At 43.4% G+C, this 27,610-nt stretch overlaps 1 protein-coding gene across 3 annotated transcripts in view; it reads right to left on the reverse strand.

Moving 5' to 3' along the window:
- Positions 1 to 27,610, reverse strand: part of tab2 (TGF-beta activated kinase 1 (MAP3K7) binding protein 2) — a 51,720-nt gene that overhangs the window by 8,178 nt on the left and 15,932 nt on the right. For all 3 annotated transcript variants that reach the window (XM_084081745.1, XM_084081744.1, XM_084081743.1), the window contains exons 2-4: positions 6,253 to 6,438; positions 3,879 to 5,577; positions 841 to 1,001 (exon numbers count right to left, since the gene is read on the reverse strand). In XM_084081745.1, coding sequence (XP_083937871.1) covers positions 841 to 1,001; positions 3,879 to 5,577; positions 6,253 to 6,354 — 1,962 coding nt within the window. In that variant the 5' untranslated portion in view covers positions 6,355 to 6,438. The remainder of the gene's footprint in view (positions 1 to 840; positions 1,002 to 3,878; positions 5,578 to 6,252; positions 6,439 to 27,610) is intronic.

The raw sequence follows: 27,610 nt of genomic DNA on the forward strand, positions 1-27,610 counted from the left end.
GCCTTCTGCTGCCCCCTCTCTCCCCTCTGTTGACTGAAACACTAATAGCCAACAAAACCAGCTGATTCAACAAAAACTAAAGAGCAACACTTCATTTGGCCCTCCAACAGATTTCAACAAACCTGCAGCTGTGAGCTTAATGTAAACACGGTTTGAAATGCATAAGAAAAGACGTGCGGTTTCTCATTTATTTTTTCGCTGAAGCCCCCCCCCTTCGCGGTCGTCATTGTTTCCCCGCACGTAGGTGAAAAATCTGCCGCACAGCTCCAAACTAAATTGTAACGTGACCCTGGCACTCTAATAGTGCTGTCGATGTCTATGTAGGTGCATGGTCTAAAAATATGGAACATTCATCCTTTAAATAAATCGTAAACAAACCCTAATGTGACCTACTCACTGCAGCAGGAGTGCGGATGTTCCATAAGGGGGAATCTCTCTACAGAGCTTCTAATACACATACAAGCCAAGGCAATGTGATCCAGATAAAATGATTTTCTGTCTTCTGCTTTGTATTTGTCAATGAGCGTCTTTGCCTGTTTGCAATTATGGATAACAAGAGTCAGAAAACATGTCTGAATGTTGAATGTTTACACTTAGGATTCCTAGTCGCAACTAAAGCTGTTGATTAAATCCTGTTGAGGGGGCATGTGATTTTAAAGGGGGGGGGGGAAGGTATATAAAATAAAGTAATCCAGTGAAAAGCAAAAGTTATGGTTCCTTCACATTTTCCATGCTGTTTGCAAGACCTTATTTTGATATTCAAACCCTGCGGTGAATTCATGCTCATCAAGCTGTCACTGAATGGAGATCACTTGATGTTCCCGTAAGGAGGAGGCTCACCGAAGGAATTTGGGAGGCGGAGTTGGATCTCTGTAGCCGCCGCCTGGTGAGGTCATTCTCCATCTCGTTGACTTCCTCTTTTAGCTTCTCCAGCTTCCTCTTCTTCAGCTCCAGCTCATGCCAAAGCCGATCCATGCGGGCTTTCTGATGCACCAGCAAGGCTGGAAACAAAGAGGAATACACACACACACACACACACAGACAATACAGTCAACCATTGTTTTGTCTCTTCTGCATTCATTCAGCAGTGAACCATTGGCACAGGGCAGCACTGCTAGAAGAAATACATAATTTGCCATTATTTTCTTGCTCCACCATCACCACAATAAGGCAAGTCTCTAAACAGACAAACTGTTTAAGTGCAAAAGCAGGATCTACACAGGAAAGGATGTGTAACTGAGAAACTTTCCCGACAATCCAAAACAATATTCAATTAAAAATGAAGAGAAATGAGTGGCACATTGCAGCAGGTATGGTGACAGACTTATCAGATAACCCAAACGCTAATGGCCGCACAGAGCAATCAAACCAGTTCTGAGTCATTATTCCTCTGTGTGAAAGCAACTTTGTGTCGAGAAGGAAAGGGGAACTATATCAGGCTCACGCAGATTCCTCACCGCCTCCTATCGGCCCTCATTTCAACACCTATTGTGGTCGTGCAGAGGAGCTGAAATTGATCGCAGTTAGCAGGTTGCTTGAGGCAAATTCTGGTCTAGTACATAGTGTATAGTACAAGATACTATGGCTACAGATACATGTACAGATGCTTACAAGTCTATACAGTACCTGTATGCCATAATTCTTGTGTGTGTTGACAGGTAATAACGCCCCTGACATACACACACAAGCACACACGCGCAGGCACACACACACACTCGCACGTGTTAACCAGATGAACCCAAGTGTCCCTATTATGGGGGCGAACATTCGGCGAAAATAGCAAGCAAGACACTGAGCACCTACGCCGGCTCACTCAATGCACGTCTGCCTGGCTAGTGGCTATATTCCTAAAATGTAAATATGCTCCTCCACCACTCCAGGCCCTGCCCACTCTGCCTGCTGTGTCATGTGAGACAGACAAGACTTGCGCAAGACAGATAACAATGGAATGAATTCCCAAACCTAACAGACAGTTACTGTAAGTGAATTATGGGAAATATGTAGCCTGACTATAAGATTATGTTATGTACTGTAGCTACCTGCAGTACATGCCTGATAGTGTGATCCTTCCCATCTCTCTACTCCTTTCCTGTGACACTACACTGTCCTGTGTCTCTATAGAAACACCCTAAAATATGTCTTAATGAATAAATAAAATGTTTGTGATTCTATTACTAAATTGCATACATATGTTGATTGTTGATGTACTGGTAATTTATTTCTACTTAAGTTCAGATAATGGAATAATGACATTCCAAATAAAAGCAAGAATTGCACTGTAATCGAAGTGATGAAGATCTATCCAAATGTCTACACAATACGAAATGTGTTTTGCACTTAAGCTCTGGCAAGTCGTAAGATTGATCTCATCATGCCCAGGGACTTTCGTGGAGGCAAATTCAATTGTTATGGGTCAACTCTACCACACCAAATTGAGATGAATCAGCAATGCGTTTCACATTTGTGCTTTGGCAATGCAACAATGTTTGTTGTCAATGTCAATAAAGCCTCTTTGGAGAGAAATTAAACTGATGAGGGTCGGCAGAAGTAGGCCACGGGGAGAAGCCTCGCATGGCAGTAGTCAGTGTAGCGTTGAGGGCCACAGCCAGTGACTCACAATGTAATGCAGTCAAAAGTCCAAAAAAGGAAACGCCACTGTGCTAAGATGAGTTTGAGTCACGCTAGAGCATACGGCCCCTTCTTAAAGGCTGTCGGTGCAAACACAGCATTTACTCACTCCCCCGTCATCTCAACGTCCCTCCCTGGGCGAGTCACCTTAGCTTTTATCTCTCCCAGTGGATTAGTTTGCAGTGGAGCAGCGTTTCAACGTTGACTGAAGTTTAATGACAGCGAGTATACACAGTTTGGCTGAAGAAATGCTTTATGGCCAATATTATGGAAACCAACTTTGAAAATGACATAAAGCGTGCTTTATAGTAAAATTACTTTCTTGGCAGGATGCTATGGAAAAAGCATTTAAGGCCAACTGCTGGTAGACAAAAATGTATACCGTTATTTATTGTAACAACCAAACGTCTCTAAAAAGGGTCTATGCAGCCTCTTAAACCATTGTACTGTGGAAGATTGGAGAGGAAGTGGACTCTTCAGCCACTTGAAATTTGCTAAACAACCAATAGTCTGTGTAGCAGACAGTAAAACCCAGATGTTTGATGACTTTTTTTGAAGATGATTCGTAGTGTAAACAATCTTTTGGGGAGCATTTTTTTCACTGCGTCTGTGTGTTCTAAGTTACGACTTCTAGTTGTTATCTAGAGTAGTTTTGGCTAGGCGCCAGGCATGCCAGTTGTTGATCTGTGAAAATGGCATTAAGATAGGATGGCAAATGCCAGACACTTTGCAATGCAATGGCTGCAACGTCCCATGTGATTTTTTTTTATGAATCACCTGGTTTCATTTTTACAAAACAAAACCACTAGGAATCATTATTTATTCTCACATACACCAAAGTAAAAACGTATTTAACACTCGTGGAAATAAACATAGGGACTTCAATAGCTTTGCAACTATCGATTATTTTATTCTAGATTTTTTTATTACCTTTTTGATCAATCGGATGTCTAAGAAAATGTGTTTCTTAATATTTAATATAATAAATATAATAAAACGCGAAACAATTTGAATAGATTTCTAAAAATCAAATAGATTAGTCCGATTAACCACTTAAGCTCTATTACTATTACAACGGTGTTGCGCAAAAACAGCTGATCTAGCCCGCAAAGTGTTGAGAACATATATGTATATCTCTACCCAAAACTGATTATTGTATTTAAATCAATTATATTTTATAATTGATCACATCAACTAGTTCAATTAACTGCATTTAATTTGTCATATTTGTGATACACAGTGGGCCTCACCTTGCGTGTAGGCTGCGTCGTCTGAACCCATGCTTTGTCTGCGAGGCTCACTGGGCCTCTCCCTCTGTGCCGACTGTGGATCTGAGAGGTGGTCGGGGTCCGGCTCCGCAAAGTGGTGGTCTGCGGGGAGACTGAGGAGGTTGGTGGGCTCAAAAGTTGGGGACACGACTCCGGGCGACACCGCAGGGGGCTTGTTGGGGGACACGGTGATTTTGAAAGTGTACTTGGTGTTTGGCTGGGTCACGACCACGCGCGGCGAAGACGCGGTGCCCCCGTGGCCCCCCATCGAGGCACGAGATTTGGGCGGATGGTGGTGGATGTAGGCGGGGCCCATGCTCACCTGGCCCCCCAAACTCCTGGCCCCAGATTGGCCTTGCATTGGAGGGTTGGATGAGATGTAGACGGTGGGGGGGTTCCGACACCCGCCGTCGTCACCGGAGGCGTTGGCAGAAATGTAAAACTTGGGCTGCGAGCGGGAGCCCACAGGGGCCATGGCGGCCTCGTCGGAAGGCGTGGTAGCAGCGGTGGGCGGGCTGGCGGAGATGTAAACGGTGGGCTGGCTGCGGCTCAGGCCTGGGCCTCCGATGGAGAGAGGGGTGCTGGGGCCCGTGGGGGCCCCAGTGGAGGAGGAGGATGACGACGGGCAGGAGGAAGAGGAGGAGGAGGAGGAGGTGGAGCACGAGGAGCGTGGCCCGCTGCCCGTCCGCAGCACCGCCGTGGTGGTGGTAGAATTGCTCCTCTGTGGAGATTCAAGTTTGATCTCGATCTGGTTCTTCCGCGGGCCAGTGGAGATGTTCTGGATGTTGTACTGGCTGAAGGAGGACATGGATGTGGGCATGACGGAGGAGGAGGAGCAGGAGGTGCCAGAGGAGGACGGCTGGCCTCCCGACACAGCCTGGAGGAAGGAGGGTGCCTGGGGGTTGGTGGGGGAGCTGATGGGCATGTAGACGTGGGAGGTCTGGTGGCCCTGGGGCTGGTGCTGTGAGGTATGTGAAGAAGAGGACAGAGCATGCTGGGAACCCGACCAGGACCCGGGCAGGGACGAGGGGTGAGAGATCTGGTAGATCTGCTGCTGCGGCTGCGAGGTGGGGCTATATACCCGGCCCTGCTGCTGGCTCTGCCGGGTCGTACCGGACTGGCTGACGTAAGGCCTTATGTAGATGGAGTTAGGACTGCTCAGGCCCGACTGGGGCCCGCCGTGTATGTGCAAAGAGGTGGGAGTATTGCGGCCTGTGTTGATGTTGGGGGCCAGGGTGACGGTGATGGGGTTGAAGCGGGGCGCCTGCTGGCCGCCCGCGTTCCCACTTTTGAGTCCGAGGAGTCCCAGGTGCTGGGGCGGCTGCGGCTTACGTGTGGGCTCCATCACACCAAAGACATTGAGGCCGGAGGGAACCTGCGCCGGCGCTGACTGGGGCTCCTGCTGGTAGAAGTCACTGTTGGCCGCCTGGCCCGTCTGGAGGGGCCCGTCGCTCAGGCTGTGGGCCAGAGTCCTGCTACCGTTCATCCTCAGGCCGTCGCCGCGCGCTGACGCCGCATGCACATTCTGAGTCTGCAGGCCCAGGTTCAGCTGGGTCATGTGATTGCGGAGCCTGATGAACGTGGGGTCGTCCGTGAAGTTAAGGTTTCCTCCTTCACTGTATAAGTAGCCCGGGCTCACCTGGGACAGGTACTCACAGCAGGCGTCTAGGTTGTTGTTGTTCTGGGGGGGGGGGGAGAAAGGGAATTCAGATTTCAAAATACTATGGTGTATGATACGGCTAGATATGTTACTGATGGTTGCAGTATTTTCTCATTTGGAAATGAGGTACGGTATTTAGACCGTATCGGTACAATATGATACAAAAAAGATCAACATTAAACACAATTATTAATAAACCAAACATTGCTCAGTCAATAAACCAGCATTTACCTATATAGAAAAATGATATGATTCATATACAAAAATAATTAACTTCTGCACACAGATGAGAAAAATAAATAATAACTACGGTATATATATTTTTTCTAAATTACATTTCTGAAAAATGTTTTTTTTTTGGGTGACTTATAGGGGTGTGGAAAAAAAAACGATTCGAATACGAATCATGATTCTCATGTTGGACGATTCAGAATCGATTCTAAAAAAAAAGAAGTGGCAAGTTCTGTGCTGAATCGGGGAAAATCGATTTTGAATCGAAAATCGTTTGTTTTGAAGAAGAAAAAAATCGGGAAAAAAATCGGAATCGTGACCCCAAGAATCGGAATCGAATCGTGAGATAGCAGAAGATTCACAGCCCTTGTGACTTATGTCCAAACATTATATACATTTATATAAGGGGTACATCTTTTGCAGTATGGTTAACATTGGTCAAAATAGTAATTTCTTCAACTGTACCTGGAGAACACACTGTGAAACAACACCCACAGGGACTTCAGGGAACTTCTGGCGCAGGTCATGCAAAACCTGAGTGTCAATCTGGTGGCTTCCTTGGGCCATTCGTGTATTAGCAGGTCAGGACTGCTTGCTTTGGTCAGCACACTGAGAGCCTCAGTGGTGGCAGCAACCCAACCTCAACATCTTCTGTAGAGAGAGAGAGAGAGAGAGAGATAAGATAAACCAGTGGTTTTCAAACTTTTTCTGCCCAAGGCACACCAATAGGCAAGTAAAAATAATAGCAGAGTAAAATACAGTAAATAGTCAAATACAGAAATAGCTAATCCAGCACAATGCGTCACCATATGTGAGCTTGCAGATCTGCCATTTTCACTATTTTTGAAAATGTGAGAAAATATTAAAAACATCTTACAAAATAGGGACACTAGGTTGAAAGTCCTTTTTTTTTTTATAGAATTTTCCTCTGTATTGGGAAATAAGTGTGCATGAAATACTGATATAGTATATAGTTCTTAACGTTTTGTATATTTGTAAATTTCACGAATAATGTGTGGTTGTCACAAAATCCCAAGCCCCGCTTGGACTAAACTGCATTGACTGATCCCCCAGGGAAAATTGTGTCATCAAGTAAATGGTACAGCAGATAATACCACAAAAAGACAAAAGATGCACTAGTAAATTTGAAAAATGCAACAAGAAAAAGGTTTTCTGACAAACTACAAAGAATTCTCATCAAGCTATATAAGCCATTAATTGGAATGTGAATTGGAATTACACATTAGCAGTACAAGAGCATAAGCTCCATGTGAAAACGATGGCTATTTATACATCACTGAGAGACAATGATCAAACCGAATATTTATCTAACATACAAGAGGACATAAGAGGGGTTCCGAGGAATGCTCAAAGTAAACTATGTAAAAAATAACTGCTTTACTTGCAAAGAGGTTGCATAGCTTAAATAGATATTTCAGCATCGAAGTCATCGTGTGTGTGTCAGTTTTGTCCAACATATACGTAATTATATACATATACCACACATAAAAGTGCAGAAGCACGCACTGCCGTTGACCTCAGTCCTCTTCCCATACTCAAGACAGGAGTTTGAGGCTGGTGGTCTGAGCTAGACAACTTCTGTGTTTTGGAGGGCAGCTAAGGGCAGATAAATGACAAAGTATGCATGACCGACAGGCAGGGAGGGAGCCAACGGTTGATCTATCGCAACTCCACAATAAAAAAGAAAAAGGAAAAAAAAGAGACATCAGTCAGAAGTTTGAGGTCATCCAATCCATTTCATTACGACGCTGAGCTTTCAAAACTTCAGAGATTCTCGAAGAGCGCATAGGGCGATTCATTTCAGAAGCCCTCCTCCCCACAAAGCTGCTTAATAAAAGAGCAGGGCAAAAGAGGAAACCACCTCTGACTATTGAGGAAACGAGGCCTCTCCAGCAGATCTCAACGTCAACATTCCCTTATTGAGTGGAGAGCAGATCTGAACAGCAGCCAAGTAGGGCAGCCTTAATCTGCACATAATCATTAGTCAAGTTATCATCATTCCAAGGCAGAATGAGAAACTTTGTTTCTGATGCCACACACACACACTCAGTCAGCCTTTCTGGATCATATCATTGCTGTCGAGCAGAAACCTTGTATCTCCATATTTTAACTTTTTTAATTCACAAATTAATGCCCTACTTCATTGCACAAGAATCTCACGCAAAAGTAGTGAAAATAGCCGACCTACAAGGATGCAACGAGACACGTTGTGAGCTTGTAGATCGGTTATTTTTGCTACTTTTGAAAATGTTTGAAAGTAAAAGTCTGTCTGTGGGTTTTATTAATATTTAACCAATAAGTATTAGCTAGAGACTAAATAATAACTACATTGGAGTCACTGGAACACAGGTTCTTCAGCAAATATCCTGAAAAGTAACTATTTTACATACAAGGTTTCTGCCCTGACACGATGATATCAGACATGAAGCGGAGTGACAAGACAGAGTCTAATGACAGCATGGCTTCCCTGTGCAATCTGTAGCCAATGTATGGATAGCAAGTTACTAGGTGTGCAGTTTGTGAACGAAGCACAAATGCTAACCTGAGCATAACAGCGTGAGCTGAGCTCTGACTGGTGTAGCAGTGTCAGCTAAGCTGTGTGGGTCGCTGTGATTGGTCTACTTTTGTGGAGACTGTGATTTGTAGCAGCATCAGCTAAGCTATGTGATTGGTCTACTTTTGTGGGGACAGAGATAGATACAGAGAGACAGAAAAAGATACAGAAAACCATCTAACTATATAAATGGCGACCAACTTCCGCACCCTCGGTGTCCACACCCCACAGCTCTGTTATCGACTAAACAACGCACCGCCAGACCACATGTCGCCAACTGACTCGCCACGCCGGCCGCGCTGAATTTACGCCTCGCGTAGGGGACATCTCACTGCTCAATACACCTTTTCCACCGCGCAACATAATTAATTCTACTCACCAAATGTCGGACAAAACGGAAGGGGAGGCAGCTTCGTACCGTTTACCGTGCGCACGACCTCATCACCACAACAGCACGCAGCCGCTGCGGGGGTTTTTTCCTTTTTTTCCAAACTTTTTTTTTGGTCACCATTTTCTCCAGGCACCATTTCTGGTGTAACGTCGGGTGTTTCTTTTCACCAGCCAATCACCTTTCACGTTGCCACGTCCGTTGCCACGTCGCGCTGACGTACGCTAAACAAGCGCTGCCGTGCGCACAATGCAAACGAGCCCAAAGGCGCGCAAAAATCAGCCGACCATTGCTTAGACACAAAGTCAGACCTGGCAACGCAGCCTACGCCAATCATGTGTGAGAGATCTACAAGCTATGGGGCAGAGACGCCACCGTATCTTAGCAACAACTACAGCGCTCACTCTCATTGGTCGTGTCACGCTAAGAGCAGTCTCCAGACAATGGCATCGCAGACAGCTTGCTGTTACTGCTGTAGCCATCACAGGCAGTTGCAGCACGACGGACAGGGCGCTGTGATAGCTGCCATGTCGCTAACGCTAACCTGGTTGTCATGCCTGCAGCGGCTGTGCAATCACTTTGTCAACAATGCACGTTCGTGTGGTGAATGTCTATATTGCTGCTCAGTTCGTCCATTGTAAATGGTGTATGTTTGTGTGTGTCTTCTGGAGAACTATGTAGCTCCACAGCAACTACAGTAACTAACGTAATGGCAGGACCGCCCCGTGCAACGCATGTTAGCCTGCATTATGGTCATGTAGTAATTTCAGATAATTTCGCTCCGATTACAGCAGTGTTTATCAACCCTTTCACGCCCCCCCCCCCCCCCCCCCCCAAATACACGTACTTGATCTGGGACCCCCCCATTCTGTTTGACTCCGTTCCACAAGTAAATATTGTGAAAAAAGCCGATCTACAAGCTCGAAACGCCTCACGTTCAGAGGCTTTGTAAGCTTGGAGATCGGCTATTCTCTACATGATTGCCTCTTTCTTACATTCTTTGCCAATGTGGCCCATGCTTCATAGCATAGTTTATTGACTACTTCTGTTGCAGAAATGGCCATTTCCTTTACTTTCGGTTTTTTATTGTCTCCGCCAGGCCGAAAGGCATGGCGCAAGACTATGTTTCACCCCCTGTCCGTCCGTCTGTGATAGCTAATCTCTCACATCGTTGACTTGATCGCAGCAAAATAACAGCCCGATGTGGAGAGTCAGTGAGAGCTGGATAAACGACGTAAAATGTGTCAAAAGGAGTCTGTACGGCTGTCGATAAATTAACACATGACGTCGGTGGGAGAGCAGATATTGTGTCTTTTGGACAAACAGCAGCGTGGTGCTGATGTTTGTTGTGTGAAGCAGCTTAATGTCAGAGTGTTTGTGTTGGAGCGCCTCAGTGCGGCTGCAGAGTTCATGTGCAACCTCTTCCAGAGAGACACAGAGACACTAGAAACTCTGCTGGGGAAAAAAAACACTGCTGGGCATTGACTTTCCTATGGACATTGATCTACACACTGCAGGTATATCTGCTACACACACAACATCAAACTACACACTGCAGGTATGATGCAGCGTTTGCATTACAGCCAGCATGCCAGCGTAGTTCCCATATGGTTTCAAGGTGGGCTAAACCATATGGACCCCATGTCAGCAATGTCAGCGGCATCCACTTCAGTCCCAACTGCGATGCCCATGCAGGCTATAAGTTGCTTCTACCTGGCCCTTAGGTGGGCCCCAACTAGCCATGTTTATGTGGGACCAAGGCGGGTCCTAACTGGGTTTGCCCATGCAGGCTTTAACTGGCTTCTACCTGGGCCCTAGGTGTACCCTAACCAACCACAGTGCAGTGCCCATCGCTCCAATTGTTGTGACGTCAGGGCTCTCAATACTGCACATTGGTGGAGGAGGAGGGGCCGCAGGGCGACCGCACACATCGCTGAACCAATGGTAGCCCACGGATGTTTCCTCTGTGGATTTACCATCTGCCCCTCTATGCCACATATCATCCGCACTACAGGGTCTTCACTGACCGAGCCACGGCCCCACTGACCCTCATGACGCTACGCCACTTCAACGTGCGGCAGCATGCGCTGGGTTGCCAGGTTTGCACAGCCTGCGCCAGAAACAAGCAACCACCTTCATGAAAAAAAAAAAAACACCGAAATGGTCCGCAATGTTCCAGGGTTGTCCCCGCGCGTCCCAACACTCCACAGGGGGTCAGTGGACCATCAGGGGGTCCGCGGACCCCCTGTGGACCCCCTGAAACATAAGAAATATTATTTCTTCAAATTTTTTCCTTTTTCAAAAAAACTTTTCCACAGTTTCACTCCGGCGATTTGGGTCCCCCAATATACACACGGCTGGGCCCCGTGCGCGGCTGGGGTTGAGGGGGGCGTAGCCCCCCGAAACTCTAGTGTTCTATATAGCAGGCACCTTCTGTGCTTCGCCGTAAAAAGGTTGCAAAAGTCAAGAAAACTGAAATGATAATGATTTCCCACCCAATTTGCTCACCAAAAGCAGCCATAGGTACAGGTGCCTTGCTCGAAGGATAGCTTTTGTATGTTACTTGCTGGCATTTGTGTCTTTGGTGCATTGCGCCGAATAACAGCAGTATTGAGACATATTTAAAGGCTACACAGAGCACCTCATTCACCACTCAAACTTCACCAGTTGTTTCAGGGAGTCAAACGGCAGGGGGGGGGGGGGGGGGTCTTACGGCGTCAAGCTCACGTCTCTAACCATTACTCAATGTTAACTATTAGGAATCACAACATCCATGAGAATCTTGCAGTGTAAGTAAGTGCAAGACAGCCATCTTGCATGCTCCCTCACTCTCTTCTCTTCTAACCACAGTCTTTCAAAACTTCCTCCTGTGGGAACCTCAGATATGCCATTCAAAACATTATGACAGATGGAAGCACGCCCTGTTCTGCTCCGCCGTCTAGGGGCTGAGGTACAGCGATGTTACGGTCAATACAACGAGGGCCCGACTGAGGGATATGACGTCTGTATTATTATTTTTTTAAGTCAGATGGAGCAGTGATGGCGTAGTGATGTCAAAACCCTTGTCGCTGAACCCGCTTGCACCCTAGTTGACCAAGGACAGTCTAACCAATCAATTGCATGGCCAAATTGATTGATGCCCCATATTGCAATACACATTTCCAGTAGGGTTTACCCTACTACAGTTATATAGTAACTAACTGTGATTCTGGGTGCAGAATGATGCAGACTTCTAAAAACAGTTCCTTATTGCCTGACTTATTAGGCCTCTTGACGCACATACTAGTTCAAACAACTTAAATGAGTAAAGATGTAACATTTATTTTTCCAACCATTTGATTTTATTTGTTCTACAGGTAGACCCTTTAGAAAGGTTCCCCAGAAAACACTTGTTGAATATGCAACCACCTTCAGTATTGTATTTTTAAGCAAATAATGTCAGACACAGATGAACAAGTAACCGTGCATCCCTACTAAAATCAAGTCTCGTCATCGTCTTATCTCCTCCATTTCCCCAATGTTTCTGTCTCAATAAAATAAAACGCTACAGCTGCCCACTCCAAAAAAAGAATCCCTCAACTTAAAATCCACCAGAGAGAGAGAATTTCAAGGCCAAACACAATCCAGAGCCACCTTTAAAAGGACATTAACCAACACAGTCTGATTGGCTGATAAAAGCGTGAACTAGTATGGGAACACGTCTGGCCTTTTTTTGTGCCGAGGAGAAGCCTTGGTGTCAGGCGGCGCGACTATGCTGCTGTCTTATCGGAGCAGCGAGCATGTGTTATGTCATAACTGAGCAGCCGTAAATCTGCTTGCTAAAACATCCGTCTGGGGCTGATAACAGGGGGCGGAGCTCTGGGGCTACTGTCAAGAGGGAGCCAGTGAAAGGGAGTCAGCCAGAAAAGAAGGAAGTGACCAGTCCTCTCTGTCAAGAGGATATTTTAGATGAGTTCTGCTCCAGTGAGGAGTCAGAAATGATGCTGCCTAGGAAAGATGGAGCTTACAGGCTACTACCTCGATACTTGTGATCTTCTACCGTTGCACTTGTTGGAAAATTATTATAAGTGGTAAATTACTAGATTGTACAATGTAATGTAAACACAACAAATTAATACAAACCAAGACCTGACTACACTCTGTAGAAAATATTTGTTTGTAATTTGTGCTTTTCTACTCTAGTGAGAGGGTGATGGGACCGTTATGTCCTCAGATTAGCTCTAGACTAAAGTGAAGAGGGTCAGTTAGGGACAACCCTGGCATTAATGTAATAAGGTCTACGGTAATGTAATAACCCTTGCATAGCTCAAATAGGAAGAGCTAGGCATCAACATCACATGGGTCAGGGGCCTAATGACCATTGTGGCCATGCTATAATAGACTCAAGGCAATTAAATGTTTTGGAGAAAAGTATGCACCTAATGTATAAATGTACCAGTGCCATCCACCTACACACAACACACAAGTACAATGTTGAACATGGCGGATGCTGAGCATTGTGAACTTGTAGATTTGCACTTAGTCGTTCAACAAAAGTATAAAAATGGTTGTTTACAAATTCATGGGAATGTTTCAAAAAGTTTTAAATATAACATTGATTGTCGAACTGTAAAATTACATTTTATTCAACACATTTCCGGGGGATTAGTTTTCTTTTCTTTTTTGGGGGTGGGGGGTGTCCTGTTTAAGTTTATTTAATTCTACAATTTGGGGAAAATAAAACTTTGAAAATGTCTGTATAATAAAAGCTGACAATTTCATTGTGTTAAACCACGCTTAAAACCCATCCCTCAATGCTTTTCTTTGTCTTTTGCAATATAAGGAAATGGAACGTTTTGCAATCATACCACCAGACTGTGGAATTCATTTTGTGTTCTGTCAAAAGAAGAGTGCAAAGGCAGCACACGGAGAGACATCTAAATGCAAACCAGAGGAAAACAGTTTGCCATATCTCATATTACATGTTTAGAGCAAACCTTACCGCCTACAGTGAAGTATTTTCCAACTCCTCCAGCAGATGAAGCTAATAAGGCCCTGCGGAGATCCAAGCCTGGTTTTCAGGATCAGATGTACTGCTGTAGCCAAGGCTAGACTTTAAAGCGGCAATCAGATTGCATCTACCTGATTTAAAAGGCTGGCAGAATATGTCACATGGAAAACCAAGCATAATTTTGAGTATCAGATAATAATACAGCCAAGACTAGAATACAAAAACAATCATCGGCTGTCGGCTCACATCTACCTGTGTGTGTGTGTGTGTGTGTGATTTACGGGGCAGAAGAGAGCACACCGCTTGCACAGACCTGGTGCCCAACCATTCAGCCTGCAGCTCAGGAGTCTGTACAGCCTAACAACCGTTTGTGGGAAAGGAAATACACTTCTTTGGCAAGTGAGCCACATTCGGGTCAACACTGTGGTTAGATTGTTTCCCGGCTTCAAAAACAAAAAAAGGTCCACACCTCTTCACTGTACATAATTATAGGCCAATCGAACGGGCCTAGGCTTTTGGCACACTAACAGTGCCCTCCCCATCTCTGACTTCCCCAGTCACTTGTGCAGCCTGCCCAATGTGTGTAGGTGGCTCGTAGGGGAGGGTGAGCTGGCTGTCCCCTGAGGCGCTACTAGTGGAACAGGCCGGAGGCAGTGCTGCGGTGCCAACAGAGATAGAGACAAAGCTCCCATTGCTGAGGCTGTTATTTGCCGTGCCAAAGCATTGACCCGCAGCCCTACACTCATTTTCTGGAAGTTACAGGCCCTGCCACACTCTGTCAATGGACCCATTCACCCTGCCGGAGCAAACGCACTTAAAAACGTCTGAATCAATTAGGGGAGAAAATAAAACGTGGATTAATCATCAACGGGAGCCTCGGGCTGAAAGATTAGCCTCCAACACCTGACACTGTGCCGGTGTCACAGCCCACACAAAACCATTTAACGCACACAATGGAGCTACACAGCAGAGGGAACTCAAAACACACACACACACACACACAATAAAATGTCAAGCCAGTTCATCTTCAGCTCACAAGGAAGGGAATCTATTTTATATTTCTTTCGCAAAATGTCACATTTTTCTAAACTAGCCCATCTACAAGCTTACAACATGTCACATCGTGACACATTGTGAACTTGTAGATCAGCTATTTTCGCCATTCATCGTACGACAAAGTATATAGGGCATAAGTGATTATTTGTTTGTCATTGGTTGATGTTGTAGGTGACTTGTTTGCAACTTTAATGTTTGTTTTGTTGCTGCTATGTGTACTGTACATCTCAGGGGCACTGCTTAAATACAAAAACATTGAGAAACAAATAAATGCTTTTAGTTAATGGTGGATGGATGCTCAAGATCAGACCACACCCCTCCCCCAGCAAGCTGCTGTGAGAAGTGCCACAGTGGAGACCATAAAATAAAAGTACCCACAGAGTTTTCAATCCGAAATTTCCTCTGCAGCTTTAAGGGCCAACCACGCGGCATGGAATGTCTAACTGCTGTCTCTCAGTCTGGACAAAATTTAAACAAATAAAGGGACTAATTGGCAGTGGATGCTGTTGAGGCCTGCTGGCAGGAGACCCAGTCATCCACAGTAGCAATGCACACGTTTGTGTGCACACACACACACACACACACACACACACACACACACACACACACACACACACACACACACACACACACACACACACACACACACACACACACACACACACACACACACACACACACACACTCTATACTGTACGTTATATACACAGGCTACTGTTCCAGCATCTTAATGGACAAATATGATATCAAATCTCTACATAGAGGTCTTAATAGTCAGTAAAAAAACAAACAAAACAAAAAACCTCCAGCAAATTTCACCACCTACAGCAAGGAGCAAATGCCACACCTAAGAGAGAAACAGATATTCACAAAGAGCTCCACTAAAACATTCTTTGTCAATGTTTACTGAGAAGTACCAAGTATCCCACTGACAACAAATGAGTCAATTCAAATTTGTCCATCGTTTGTTCGACTGCAGAAACATTTAGTCCCATTTTGTTGGACTGCAAGTCAGACCCTCTTCCACAGCTCATCCTGTAACGTGGTGTACCTCAGATTGCAGCCCTGATGGAAACAAACGAATGCCAGGCCCACAGAAGGTCTTGCAATTTCTTAGGTCAGCATGCTTATAGCGAAAATTATAATCCTGGATGCTTTGCTTCATGCAACGGCCGTGATGGTTAGTCTGTGTCTATGATTTAGGAAGCTACATCATTTTATTTAACTTTTTGTATATCAACATGTTGACCACATCCACAACACTGGGCATTCAATACAAAACAAATTAATGTCTGTAAAATTGCAGATAAGCCAGATAAGCTATGATTATCAATTATAGATACCAGAACAGAGTTATGATTCTATATCATTAATGGCAATCCCTTCTAATATCTTCACTTGTTCTCCTTGCTCTGACACACTGCATTCTGGGACGAATGGAGCTCAACTCGTTCCTTTTAACCAGTGGTGGACTGACAGTACTGTACTTCAGTACATTTTTGGAGTTGTTTTTTTTGAAGCACATGGCTTTGACACCACTACATTTTAAGTAGAAATATTGTACTTTAGACAACATTTTTAGGAAGGTACTCTTGGGACCCAAACTTACAAAAATATATTCTGAATTAACCACCATTTCATAGTGCGACGCGCTGTGAGCTTGTAGATCTGCTATTTTCACTATATTTTAATTTAAACAAAACGAAAAATGGCAAACTGTGCAAACTTTGTTTTTATTTTTGAATACCTAAGTATTTTACTTGTGCACGTATTTGTCCACCACTGCTTTCAACTTATCATTGAGGAACGACAGGCTTTACCTTGACTCCAGTGGAGGTTCGGGGGTGCCTGACCTCAAATGGAAACTTCACGGAGGTGCCTCGCATTAAGAGCAGAGCCAGACATGCCAAAAAAGCTGTGTCTCTCAGAATCAAAGTGATTCTTCACCATATGAATGTCAAGACTGGCTCATGTTGAGATTGACTGAAATAAATACTCTTTCAGATAAAGTCCCGACACATTAGTCACTGCGTCAGTGGAAACTTGAAAACACTATGGGAACCTTAAGTTAGACCACCTCTTGAACTGTCCTGAAATGGGATCTGGGAAAAATCAGCGGAAGAACTGGGAGCAAAATATTAAGACGAATAACCCAGTTTATGTTAGCAGAATGCCAAAAATCATCAGTCTTAAAAAATGCATTATTATTTATTAATTTATTTTAAATAAATAATTATTTTCCGATTGCAATCTCAATCCATCATCGTCACAAAAGGGGAAAACGGTTGCACATGGCTCAACAGTGCTCGCATGCACATTTAGGCTTGATTTTATACTTAGTTGCACACAGGTGTCGCGCATTACAATAGCCAATCTACAAACTCACTACGCATCGCAGCACGACGTGTTGTGAGCTGGTAGATCTGCTATTTTTTGATGTGCAACACTTGCACACAACTAAGTATGAATCAGGCATTAGCCTTTCAAAGCAGAGTACATGGAAGCATGAGAGGAGATCTTTTGTTCCATGTCTGCAGAACAGAAACAAACCACACTTTATGTGCAGAACCCAAATTGCACTCAACTGTGCCATGAAGCTGGGGCCTCACGGTGCAGAGAAACACAGAGGGAGAGAGTGAGAGAGAGAGAGCGAAAGCGAGAGAGAGAGAGAGCGAGAGAGAGAGACAGAGAGCGGGCAAGGGTGTGGGTGAGAGTGGGAGAGAGAAGATGGAGTTGGGATCAGCTCTGCGAGGAGCTTCAGTAGGGAGACAAGCCGTTTAGTTGCCCACTTCTTAAAACAAGGGTAGGAGAGGGTATGTGTGTGCATGTGCAAATGTGTGTTTGTAGAGAGTGTGTGTGTGTGTGTGTGTGTGTGTGTGTGTGTGTGTGTGTGTGTGTGTTGGTGTGTGTGTGTGTGTGTGTGTGTGTGTGTGTGTGTGTGTGTGTGTGTGTGTGTGTGTGTGTGTGTAATGGGGGGGGGACAGGAAATCAAAAATTCTTCAGCACCACAGCCTGCAGCTGGCGGTTGATTGGAAGCAGGCAAGGGCACCAGCTCCCCAGGTCGGCCAACCCTCCCAAGGCACTGTGGGAAATGGGGAGGTCTCACAAAACGGGGGGTGTGGGGGTGGGGGGGAGGTCTCACCAAAACGGGGGTGTGGGGGACGACACACCAGTCTTCCACCTCCTCCTCTTCAGTCCACCGAGAAAATAAGCCCAGAATAACAATCAGAGAGCTGAACCTTTTTTTTGGTTTCCCCTCATAAACAGTGTAAATAACGGTTGAAAAGTTGCCTGGCTGGGTTGTGTGTGTCTTTCTTTACCGTATAAGGAGCAGGGAGAAGGGCAGGGGGGTTAAGAAAGAGTAAGGCGCTTGCTGCAGCTTGAACAGTAAAATCTGGAGCGTTCATTAAAGTTAAATTTTAACCACTTAACGACACACAAACTATAGCGTACCTATTAGTAATCGGCCAACATCCAGCTGAAAATAGAAGATCTACAAGGTCTCAAAGTGACGTGCCGCATTGTGAGCTTGTATATCAGCTATTTCCGCCGAGGAGATTTGGTGAAGAGAGAAAAAGTAGATACCGGTCAATGAAATATACGTATAGGATTTAAGTGGTTAAGCCCTATTTTATACTTGGCTCAGTGTCACGGGGCAAAAACAGCCCACCTACAACGGATTGTAAGGGTGTCGATGCTCACAACGCATTCTAAGGGTGTCGGTATGTTTTCCCTTCCCTCTACACAGGCTCAGTCACTGGTTAACTTTTTCTAAAACCACTCCTTCCCCCAACCCCTTGAACGATTTCTGTGGGCAACAAAATGCTGAGCTCACCTAGCAGCCTCTTGAAGTGCAAATGCTGGTGCCTTCCATCAGAGAGGGTGACAGCTGGTTTAACCTGCAGTTGTCTTGACCACAGGCAAAAACAGTGGGTCTCAAAGGGGCTGAGTGAGAACCGACCCTTAGCTCAGTGTCAGCTGGTAAAAGTAAAACTGGTTGGGTTCTACCATTTGATGCTCACACATTTTTCATATTTTACATCAACGGTTTGGATAGGTCCAAGAATCACAGTGCATTTTTTTGTTTTGCATTTTTGCACGTGGGAGATGAGATAGATTCTCCACATTACCCTTAAAAAGGCAAAACCGGAGTCATGAGAACACCGCTGTAGTACACTGACAATTACAGCCATCACTATAGGTTGAAACATACTCCACGCTAGTATGCAAATGACAACGCCTGGCCAAGCTGACACAAACTCGTACATACTCAAAGTGCACTCATTTTGTGCATCCGTGGAGGTAATAAACCGACAAGAGTTACATTTTGAAACTATAGCTGGCTATATTATGAAACAGCAGAAGAGAACACAAGTCCAAGAAGACCGCTTCATACTGTCTGTCATAAACACCCTCACTGCGTCGCATTGCGATTCTTCAGGCGACACATTCCAGAAAGCAATGATGCGTGAAATCGATCTTGTGTAGACTGATGCGCCTGCATTCGCGCACTTGCGCGGTGGAGTATGTTTCAGGCTTATAACTTAAGCCATCCAGGGCACGGCTGGTAGTTAGGCAGCCTAAACTTTGTACCATGTATCCACCTCGGCTAGGGATCGTTTGAATATTCAATATTAAAGACCAGCAGAATATTCGAAAATTATTTTAGTCCGTCTGTCATTCAGATCCCAAACCCCAACCCCACCAGTCTTCATCTACAGTGCTAAAAACAACACTGTGTTTCACGGTCTCTGGTCATTAATTCCTCATGATGTCCCAGACATGAAGAATAATACCTCCCCACAATAAATAATACAGAATGGAGCTACGCATCCGAGATGTCCAGTAACCCTGGTCAGACAAGCTCTGTCCCTCTTCCTTTTCACGGGGCTCATGATCACGATGAATCATGTTTCTCAGTCGGCATGTGGAAACAGATGACCAGAGGGGTCAGCCATCCAAAACAACATAAACTGATCTTATCTTCACTAAGCTTCACTTTTGACTGTATAAGAGAAGTACGCGGTGACTTGTGTGCATCAATTAATGAGCATCCAAAAAAAGAAGAAATAACAGATACAGTAAATAATGTCAGTGTGAATCCATCTGGTCCAAGTATAGCCACCAAAGCAGTTGTACACAAAGCATTGTTCTGGATTCTTTCCCCCCCGACACGGTCGAGGCAGAAGGCCCCCACCCTAGAGCCTAGGGTCTGCCTGACGTTTCTTCCAGTTAAGGGGGAGTTTTTCGTTGCCACTGTCGCAAAATTGCTTGCTCAGGGTGGGACTGTCGGGTCTCTTCTCTACATGTAAAGTGTCTTGAGACAACTTGTTGTGATTTGACACTTTAATAAAATTGAATTGAATTGATGGTGGATTCTTGCCATGACCGTGGCAAGGAGCCTACAAGGTAAGAAGAGTGACTTGCAGGACCCCTGAATCAAAAAGGCACATGCGCTAGAGTTTTGCGCATATTCATGACATCAGCGATATCCATATATGGGGATTTGTGGATTTATAGATATTTTTGGAGAACTGCCAACTTCACCCCCTCGGGTGGGTCCTTGGCGATGGTTCGGACAGTTCTTGAAATATGCGAAGAAGTTACACACATTTATTTGCATTTGCATTTATAGGATGTTTGCCTTTTAAGCTTTGTAGGCTAAAACGACACAGGGCAGATATGACAAATAACTGAAATATACAAAACCTATTACTGAAATATACAAAGAGAAAATAAATAATGTACTATCACCAAAAATGGTCATATACTTTACCTTTAAAAAAAATATCTAAAAGCCGATCTACAAGCTCACCAAGCCACTTTGTGAACTTGTAGATCTGCTCTTTTCACTTTTTTAAAGACCTAAAGTGGTTAAAGGAGCGTGTGCAATGACCTAGAAATTGTGATGGAAATATGACATTTCTGTTTATTTCATCGAGCCGTTTTGCACAAATGAATGGAAACAATTAGAAAGATTATGGGAATAATTGCGATTAGCTCAAATAAATGTGATACGGTGATTATGTAATTGTGACAGACCTATTCAACAGTAGAAGACTGGGGTTACTATTATAGTGGGCACCTCTGTATGCATGAATACAAGCATCCACGCTCAGTCAGTAGATAAATAAAGGTTAGAACACACAAACAGACATTTGGCAGCCACAGTACAATTGCAATTGTTTCAAAATTCCAAGACGCCAAGAATTATGCCCAGCAGGACAGCCACTAATAAAGCACGGCAATTTACACTCACTTTGCAAACAGTTAACAGACATGCAGTAGGCTACACAATGATCAAGTAATGAAGTCCTCAGCGCTGAAAAACAACTCCAGCCAGACTGAATTTACATAATTACATAAGAGCATTTCAGTTAGGATTTTTCTCCTTCAATGAAGATTTATGAGTCAGTAATTCAGACTGGCTTGCTTACATCTATCTGTTGAAATGAGAGAGAAGAAGAGTCCTAATTTCATAAAGAGGATCTCTATGATGCCGTGCCCAAATGCATTAGAAGATGCTTTTACAAACCAAACCATAGCTGGTTATGCCGATCTATTTCAGATGCTCCTTAGAAAACACTGTTGAAATGTGGTCCATTTGTAAAAAAGAAAATAACTAAATAAAAGGCAAAAGGAATCGATGCAACACGTGTAAAAAAAAAAGGCTTTTCAAGTACTGCAACTATCAATTACTTCTTTGATGAATTGAGAATAAAAGTTTTGATAATATAATCAATCAATCAAGGCAATATCAATTCTAATTGATTGTTGTTTACAATTGTTGGACTGGAGTTCATGGAGTTTCCCATTATGCTACTATATTTCAAGACATGTACAAACAACATGATGTCTTTGGTGTCTTTATTGTTTGTGTATTATATTCAGTTGACACTATCTGGGGAGATTTTCACATCTACTCTGACTTTTGTGTTCACCCCAGACAGTTTTTAAAGTAGCTTGATTCAATATTTAGATATTTATATGATAAGCTTAGCTTTCATATCACACACCATATACACTGCGGTAACGTTTACCAGCAAAAATAAACATATATATTTGTTCTTCCAAAATGAATTATTTAATTTATTTTATTTTATAATTGATTCAATCCATTTGTTAAATGTATTATAAGAGGATCAGACCAGTGGGAGAAGGTGGATGTAGGAAAACCAAGGAGGAGCCTAGGCTTGATTTGAGAAATGGACACATGGGACGAATTTTAAAAAGACACCAAAGCGCATAGTCGACTGACATCTGTAATTCCACCATCCATGTCATTATCCTCACAGACTGCCTGCAGCTGGTGTCAAACTGTTTTCCTAAACTTTACTTAAGGCCTGGGTAACATACATGGTTTCTGTCAAGTCCAAACAACCTGATTGTATGTCAAGATGATTCCCTTCCAAGTAATAGTGCCTAGGTGGGCAAAGGTGGGTGGTATGGCTATTTGTCAGTATTTCATTTATCTAAATATTGTCATTGCTTTATGTCTTTATTTATCAACTGGCTAAGGGAGAAGATAGATATGAAATTGAAGAATTATTTATATTATTAAATTAACCAGCCCTAAGTTGTATGTATGTGCATGTGTGAGACCAAAATGGCAAGTCAGGCAACAATGATAGAATTATCACTTTTCATAACATTGTAATTAGGCCCGTCGCAATTACATAACTGCCTGATTTTCAATTACTTTGACGTTGTTTTCCACCGTTTTAGATTTGACCGACGCTCTATATATGGCCTGTTTTGGCCATAATAGATTGTTTATTTTGATTATCGGTGCCTGTCAGTGTCAGTCATTTATTTGTTTATTGTCAGTAATAGGCTCTGTGTAGCCTATTACTGAAGCCTGTGGGTCGGGTTGGCCAATCAGGGAAGCCGATGCCTTCATTCCAACATACACACAGATTCAGTGCGCTCTCCACCGACCCGCAGGCAGACAGATACAGACATCCCCAAAAAAAAAAAAAACGCACCTGGGGTGACAGGGCTTTTTCAGTTGCAGCCCCCTCCCTTTGGAACCCACTCCTACCTCCCATCAAAGCCGCCTCCACTCTTGCCGTGTTCAAAGCCTCCCTCAAAACCCACCTTTTCAGACTTGCTTTCCCCGCCTAACTCAAACCAAATCTCCCTTTCTGCTTTTTAGTCTTAGCTTAATGTTTTTAGCCTTTTAACCTTTTCACTCCAAATGAAGTTTATTTGTATTATTATTATCATCATCATCATCATCATCATCATCATCATCAGCGGCTTTTCGGTTCTCGACAACCGCTGGTCGAACCAAATTCCCACTTGTCAATGTGGGAATCAATCAATGATCATGATGTAATTTCAGATATGGTGTCCTAGCTGCTTGAACACTGATATATCAGCAAAATGAATCAGTACCTTAAGCACTTAATACCTACTTTGTCGTATGAAAAATAGTGAAAATAGGTGATCTATCAGTTCACATCACGTCACATCACGTGAGATTTGTAATCATCCATTTCCACTATAAAATAATTGTTTGAACATTTTCCCAAAATAGGGGCGCCAGGGTTAATGTGGTTAATACAATGAAAGAGAAAAACACAGGGTTGGTTGGCGCAATTAACCCCCATAACGCTAAGTACAACAATAATATCATTTATTGCCAACACCACCAGCAAGAATCACAATAATAGTGCAGCTTCATGAATGGCTGCAGTGAGAAGTTGTGCAACACCAACAATCCTCCTGGAACCCTCAATGCTCCTCCTCAGTCCTCAGAACCCCCTCCTCCTCCTCCTCCCTGCCTTCAGGCATTATATGTCAGGACCACAGCCTGAGCTTAAAATAGCTTCAGTGACAAGAAAAACCTTATCCCAAACCACTAATCTTTTTGTTTTGCTTGAGCCAAGAATATTTGAATTAAAAGCAAGGGTGTGAGCAATCTACCGACGAAAAATGAGTAGCCTATGTGAGAATGAAAGAAAGAAAAAAAAAGAAAAACCGAAAAAGAAAAACAGTGTAGCAACAACCAACCACCTCCACAGGGCACTCTGCACAGAGTTTTTTTCCTTACATTGTGGAAACATTAATTGCCAGCTGACAAGCCCCAACACAGACTCTCATTGAGCAGGTATTGGTATAATCTATAGGCTAGAGTTTCCAAGCAACTCTCCAGAAGGATAGGCCGCATGATGGAGCTTAAGCCTAATTTAGCCTATACTTTGTCACATGCCGGGTGTCACTTGATGAAAATAACTAGATTTTCGGTAAGTGACACCGTCGTGCCATGAAGCATAAATTAGGCTTTACTTTCCAGCAGTAAAATGTCAGCAATAGAGCTTACCTTGCAGATCCATGTGACCACATGTGTTACTGTCACACCTTATGGCAGCAGTTTGCTTTGGAGGAAAGCTAGACCTAGACAGCTTTACATATGTTATGTTTGCATCCACGGCAAGCAATATACAGTATTCCTTATTTTCCCTGTCAACACAGGCCTATTCACAGTAGTAATACACTTGTTTCTGCACAGCAGGTATGGTGATGGGGAGTTGTGGTTCTTGCAAACAATGATAATTTTGTTTTGTTTTGTTTTGTTTTATAGGAGGCCTATAAGATTGTGAAAGTTGGATAATAGTTGAAAATCCATGCAGGTAAAACATAAATGCCAGTGAATGTCATAGTGACACTGTTCTTACTTACATTGTAGATCAGCTATTTCCGCAGTTATTTGTCATATCTGCCCTTTGCAATTTTTGATTACGAAGCCTAAAAGGCAAACAAAAATTAAACTTTTATTCATACATTTGTTCCAATGTTCAATGCCAAAAACACAATTAAATTGTTTGTACGACAATGAATCGTCAACTTAAATGTTGTAATCGGGACAGCCCTAGTTGACATGCCCACAAGCAGCCAGGGGCAATGGCATGCAGATTTCTTCTGCATAGTGCGTTCGGCTTCGCTTCTCAAAAAAGCAATATGATTTTACAACTGCACACATTACTATTGATTGCTAAAGATTTGGACAAAAAGGCCACACCATTATTAGACATTAGACACTGGCTTCTTCCATAGGTTGTTACTGACCGAAACAAGGGTTGAAACAGTTAATTGAAGTAATTGATTTAATCGAATATTACATTATAATGAAATAATTGATTTTGTGGAGTGGAGGAGGGGATGAATGTTTTTCTTTTCTTTCAAAAACAGCCCAATTTCAATAACAGATCTACAAGCTACAATGTCACGATGTGTGACGTGCTGTGAGCTTGTAGATCGGCAATTGTCTGTATTTTTGTGTGACATTGTTGTACGATAAAGTATAAAATAGGTCTTAAATGGTTAATCAGACTAGTCGATTGGCGATTAAAAAAAAAACAATTAAAATGTCGTTGCATTGCATCTATTCGTTAATCAAAAAAAATATGATAAAAAACACATGATTCTTGATTATTTGATTGAAAAAAGTAATTGATAATAATCACTAAGAAAATATTAAATGGACAGCCCTTGTTGTTACTCATATCAGTGATAACCGAATTACCACTGAAAATATGAAAATAAAGTGGATGTCCACCCAATTTCCTTTTCACCGTCATGTAAATGACTCCAACTAGAAACCAAATGGGCCCAAGCCTATCTAGCTTGCTGCTTTGCAGGAAAATTAAATATTTTAAAATAACTAATATATCTTTGTGAACGGAAACCACAAACAGATGACAGGTTCCTGTCACAACTTTTGCAAGGCGGACTCTTCCACAAGCATTTGAAGACTGTGGAAGAGTTCTGGCTTAAGAGATCACTGATAACCAAACTCACTGCAGAGAAGAGAAAGTTTGGAGATTCCAGCAAACCAATGCAATGTGATGTAAAAAAAATATAGAATAAATAATTGTGACAAAGAAACGCTCCAATGCAAACCTATAAAATATGCCAAAACATTTATATAAAGCAGGGGTTTATATATGGGGTATATAAATCAGTTGGACGCCTGTCTGACCGCTCTATATCACAGCATTGCACAAAGGCATCTCAGCACAGCAGCAGGGCCTCTGGCCTGAGTCAATGCTAAATAGCGAGGCGCTCTCTGCCCCATATATTGTTATTTATTATTTCCCGTTGCTGCTCCGTCTGTGTGGATCCTGTTATATTTGGACGGCCTCTCGGACCAACGGCTTTTTGTTTCGTCATGAGAGAAGCCTTTAGATCTCCTTCCAAACGATGCCCTGGAGCAACGAGGTATGGAGTAACGGGTGTTTTACGACACAGGCGACAGGAGAGAGGCGATGGGAGGCATGTTGCCATAAGGCTGCATGATTATCTCAGTCCGTTTGCTTAATGATATGATAATCACAGTTATCAATCAGGGTTATTAGACTGCAAATCAAAATCCAAATAAATGGACCCACGCAGGGGTCCATTTAGTGTCAATTTAATTGACATTTACCTGTCCATTTTTACACTCTCTGAGTTTAATTGACACTCTGGATTTTGCTGTGTGGATATGAGAAATAACACTACTACACCTTGTGTCCACATCACTATTTTGGCAATAAATTAAATGACATCAAAGCACAATTAAGCCAGAGTTATACTTAGATGCATGTGGGTGTCGCTCGCCAAAAACAGCCAATCAAACTTGTGGACCGGCTATTTTCGATGTGCGTTTTTAACCAAACACACTACATCAGAATGGTACAGTGCAGTCCCCTCTGGTAGTTGCCCTTGATGCTCTACCACCACTTTCCCTTCGAAAAGTCAAGTGTCTTGCTCAGGCACACTTCGACATGTATGCGGTCACAGACTGGGAGGCGAACCGGTGACCTTCTGATCTACAGCCGGCCGACCATCTATGGTGAAACTACTGAAGATATCATGCCAATATTTGGAGTTACAGTACATGATGGCAAGGTAACGAAACAACCCAAACCTCTATCAAAAATGAATTGTGCATTTAATGTTTTAATAATGGAAACTGTAGAATCCTTGATTATTAAACTCATTACTTTGCTGTGCTAGATGGCTGGTGAACATCAGGAAGGGGAAGAGATAGATGTGGGTGTTTTCCTGTGCCTTCATGAGAAGCTGAAGGATGCAGCTGGGGTGAGTTTCTCTCAAACCGTTTAAATACTCCACAATTAGGCCTTAGTTACAAGCAGAGGGGTCTCCAAAGTCATCAACCTTTCCTGTAACTCATGTGAACATTTGAAAAATCCCAAATAATCCCGTTTTTATATATAAATAAATAACCATCAGCCACAGTGCAAGTACATTTTAGCTGTGGCTTGCAAAGGTTGTCTACTCTACTAGTGATGTTATCATAAAATTAGGCATCAATTCTAAGTAACATACCGTATAGTGACAGAGCTGCTGAACATTGGTATGCACTGACCCAAACAACAAAACAAAAAACTAAACAGTTAAAATTATTTCCTGCTCTTTCAGATGGCTTTCAGAGAGAGATACTCTGCATGTGGGCCTCTGTTCCCACACTACACTCCCCAGAGGAGCTCCCGTCTCTGTCCACAACAAGTCATATCATGACTCATGGACATGTGGCAAATTTAACCTGCTGGCTGCTACTAAAAACAACTGAGTACATGCTGAGTCGTAGTTTAAAAACTACTGAGTAGTAGCATGTGTACTGCAGTTTCCGGCGACACGAAAGCTAACGCTTAAATTGCAGGCGTTCGGCTGACTTAATACAGAGAGACAGGTGGGACATCACTCAATGATGCCTTTTGTTTAATGAAGTTTCCAACAGCACGTGTGATGCACACTTTGGCTGGTGTGAGGAATTGAAGATCTTCTTGATTACAGGACAGCGTCT

The sequence above is a fragment of the Gymnoscopelus microlampas genome (genome assembly GCF_963454915.1).
Source record: "Gymnoscopelus microlampas genome assembly, chromosome: 16".
Classification (NCBI taxonomy): Eukaryota; Metazoa; Chordata; class Actinopteri; order Myctophiformes; family Myctophidae; genus Gymnoscopelus; species Gymnoscopelus microlampas.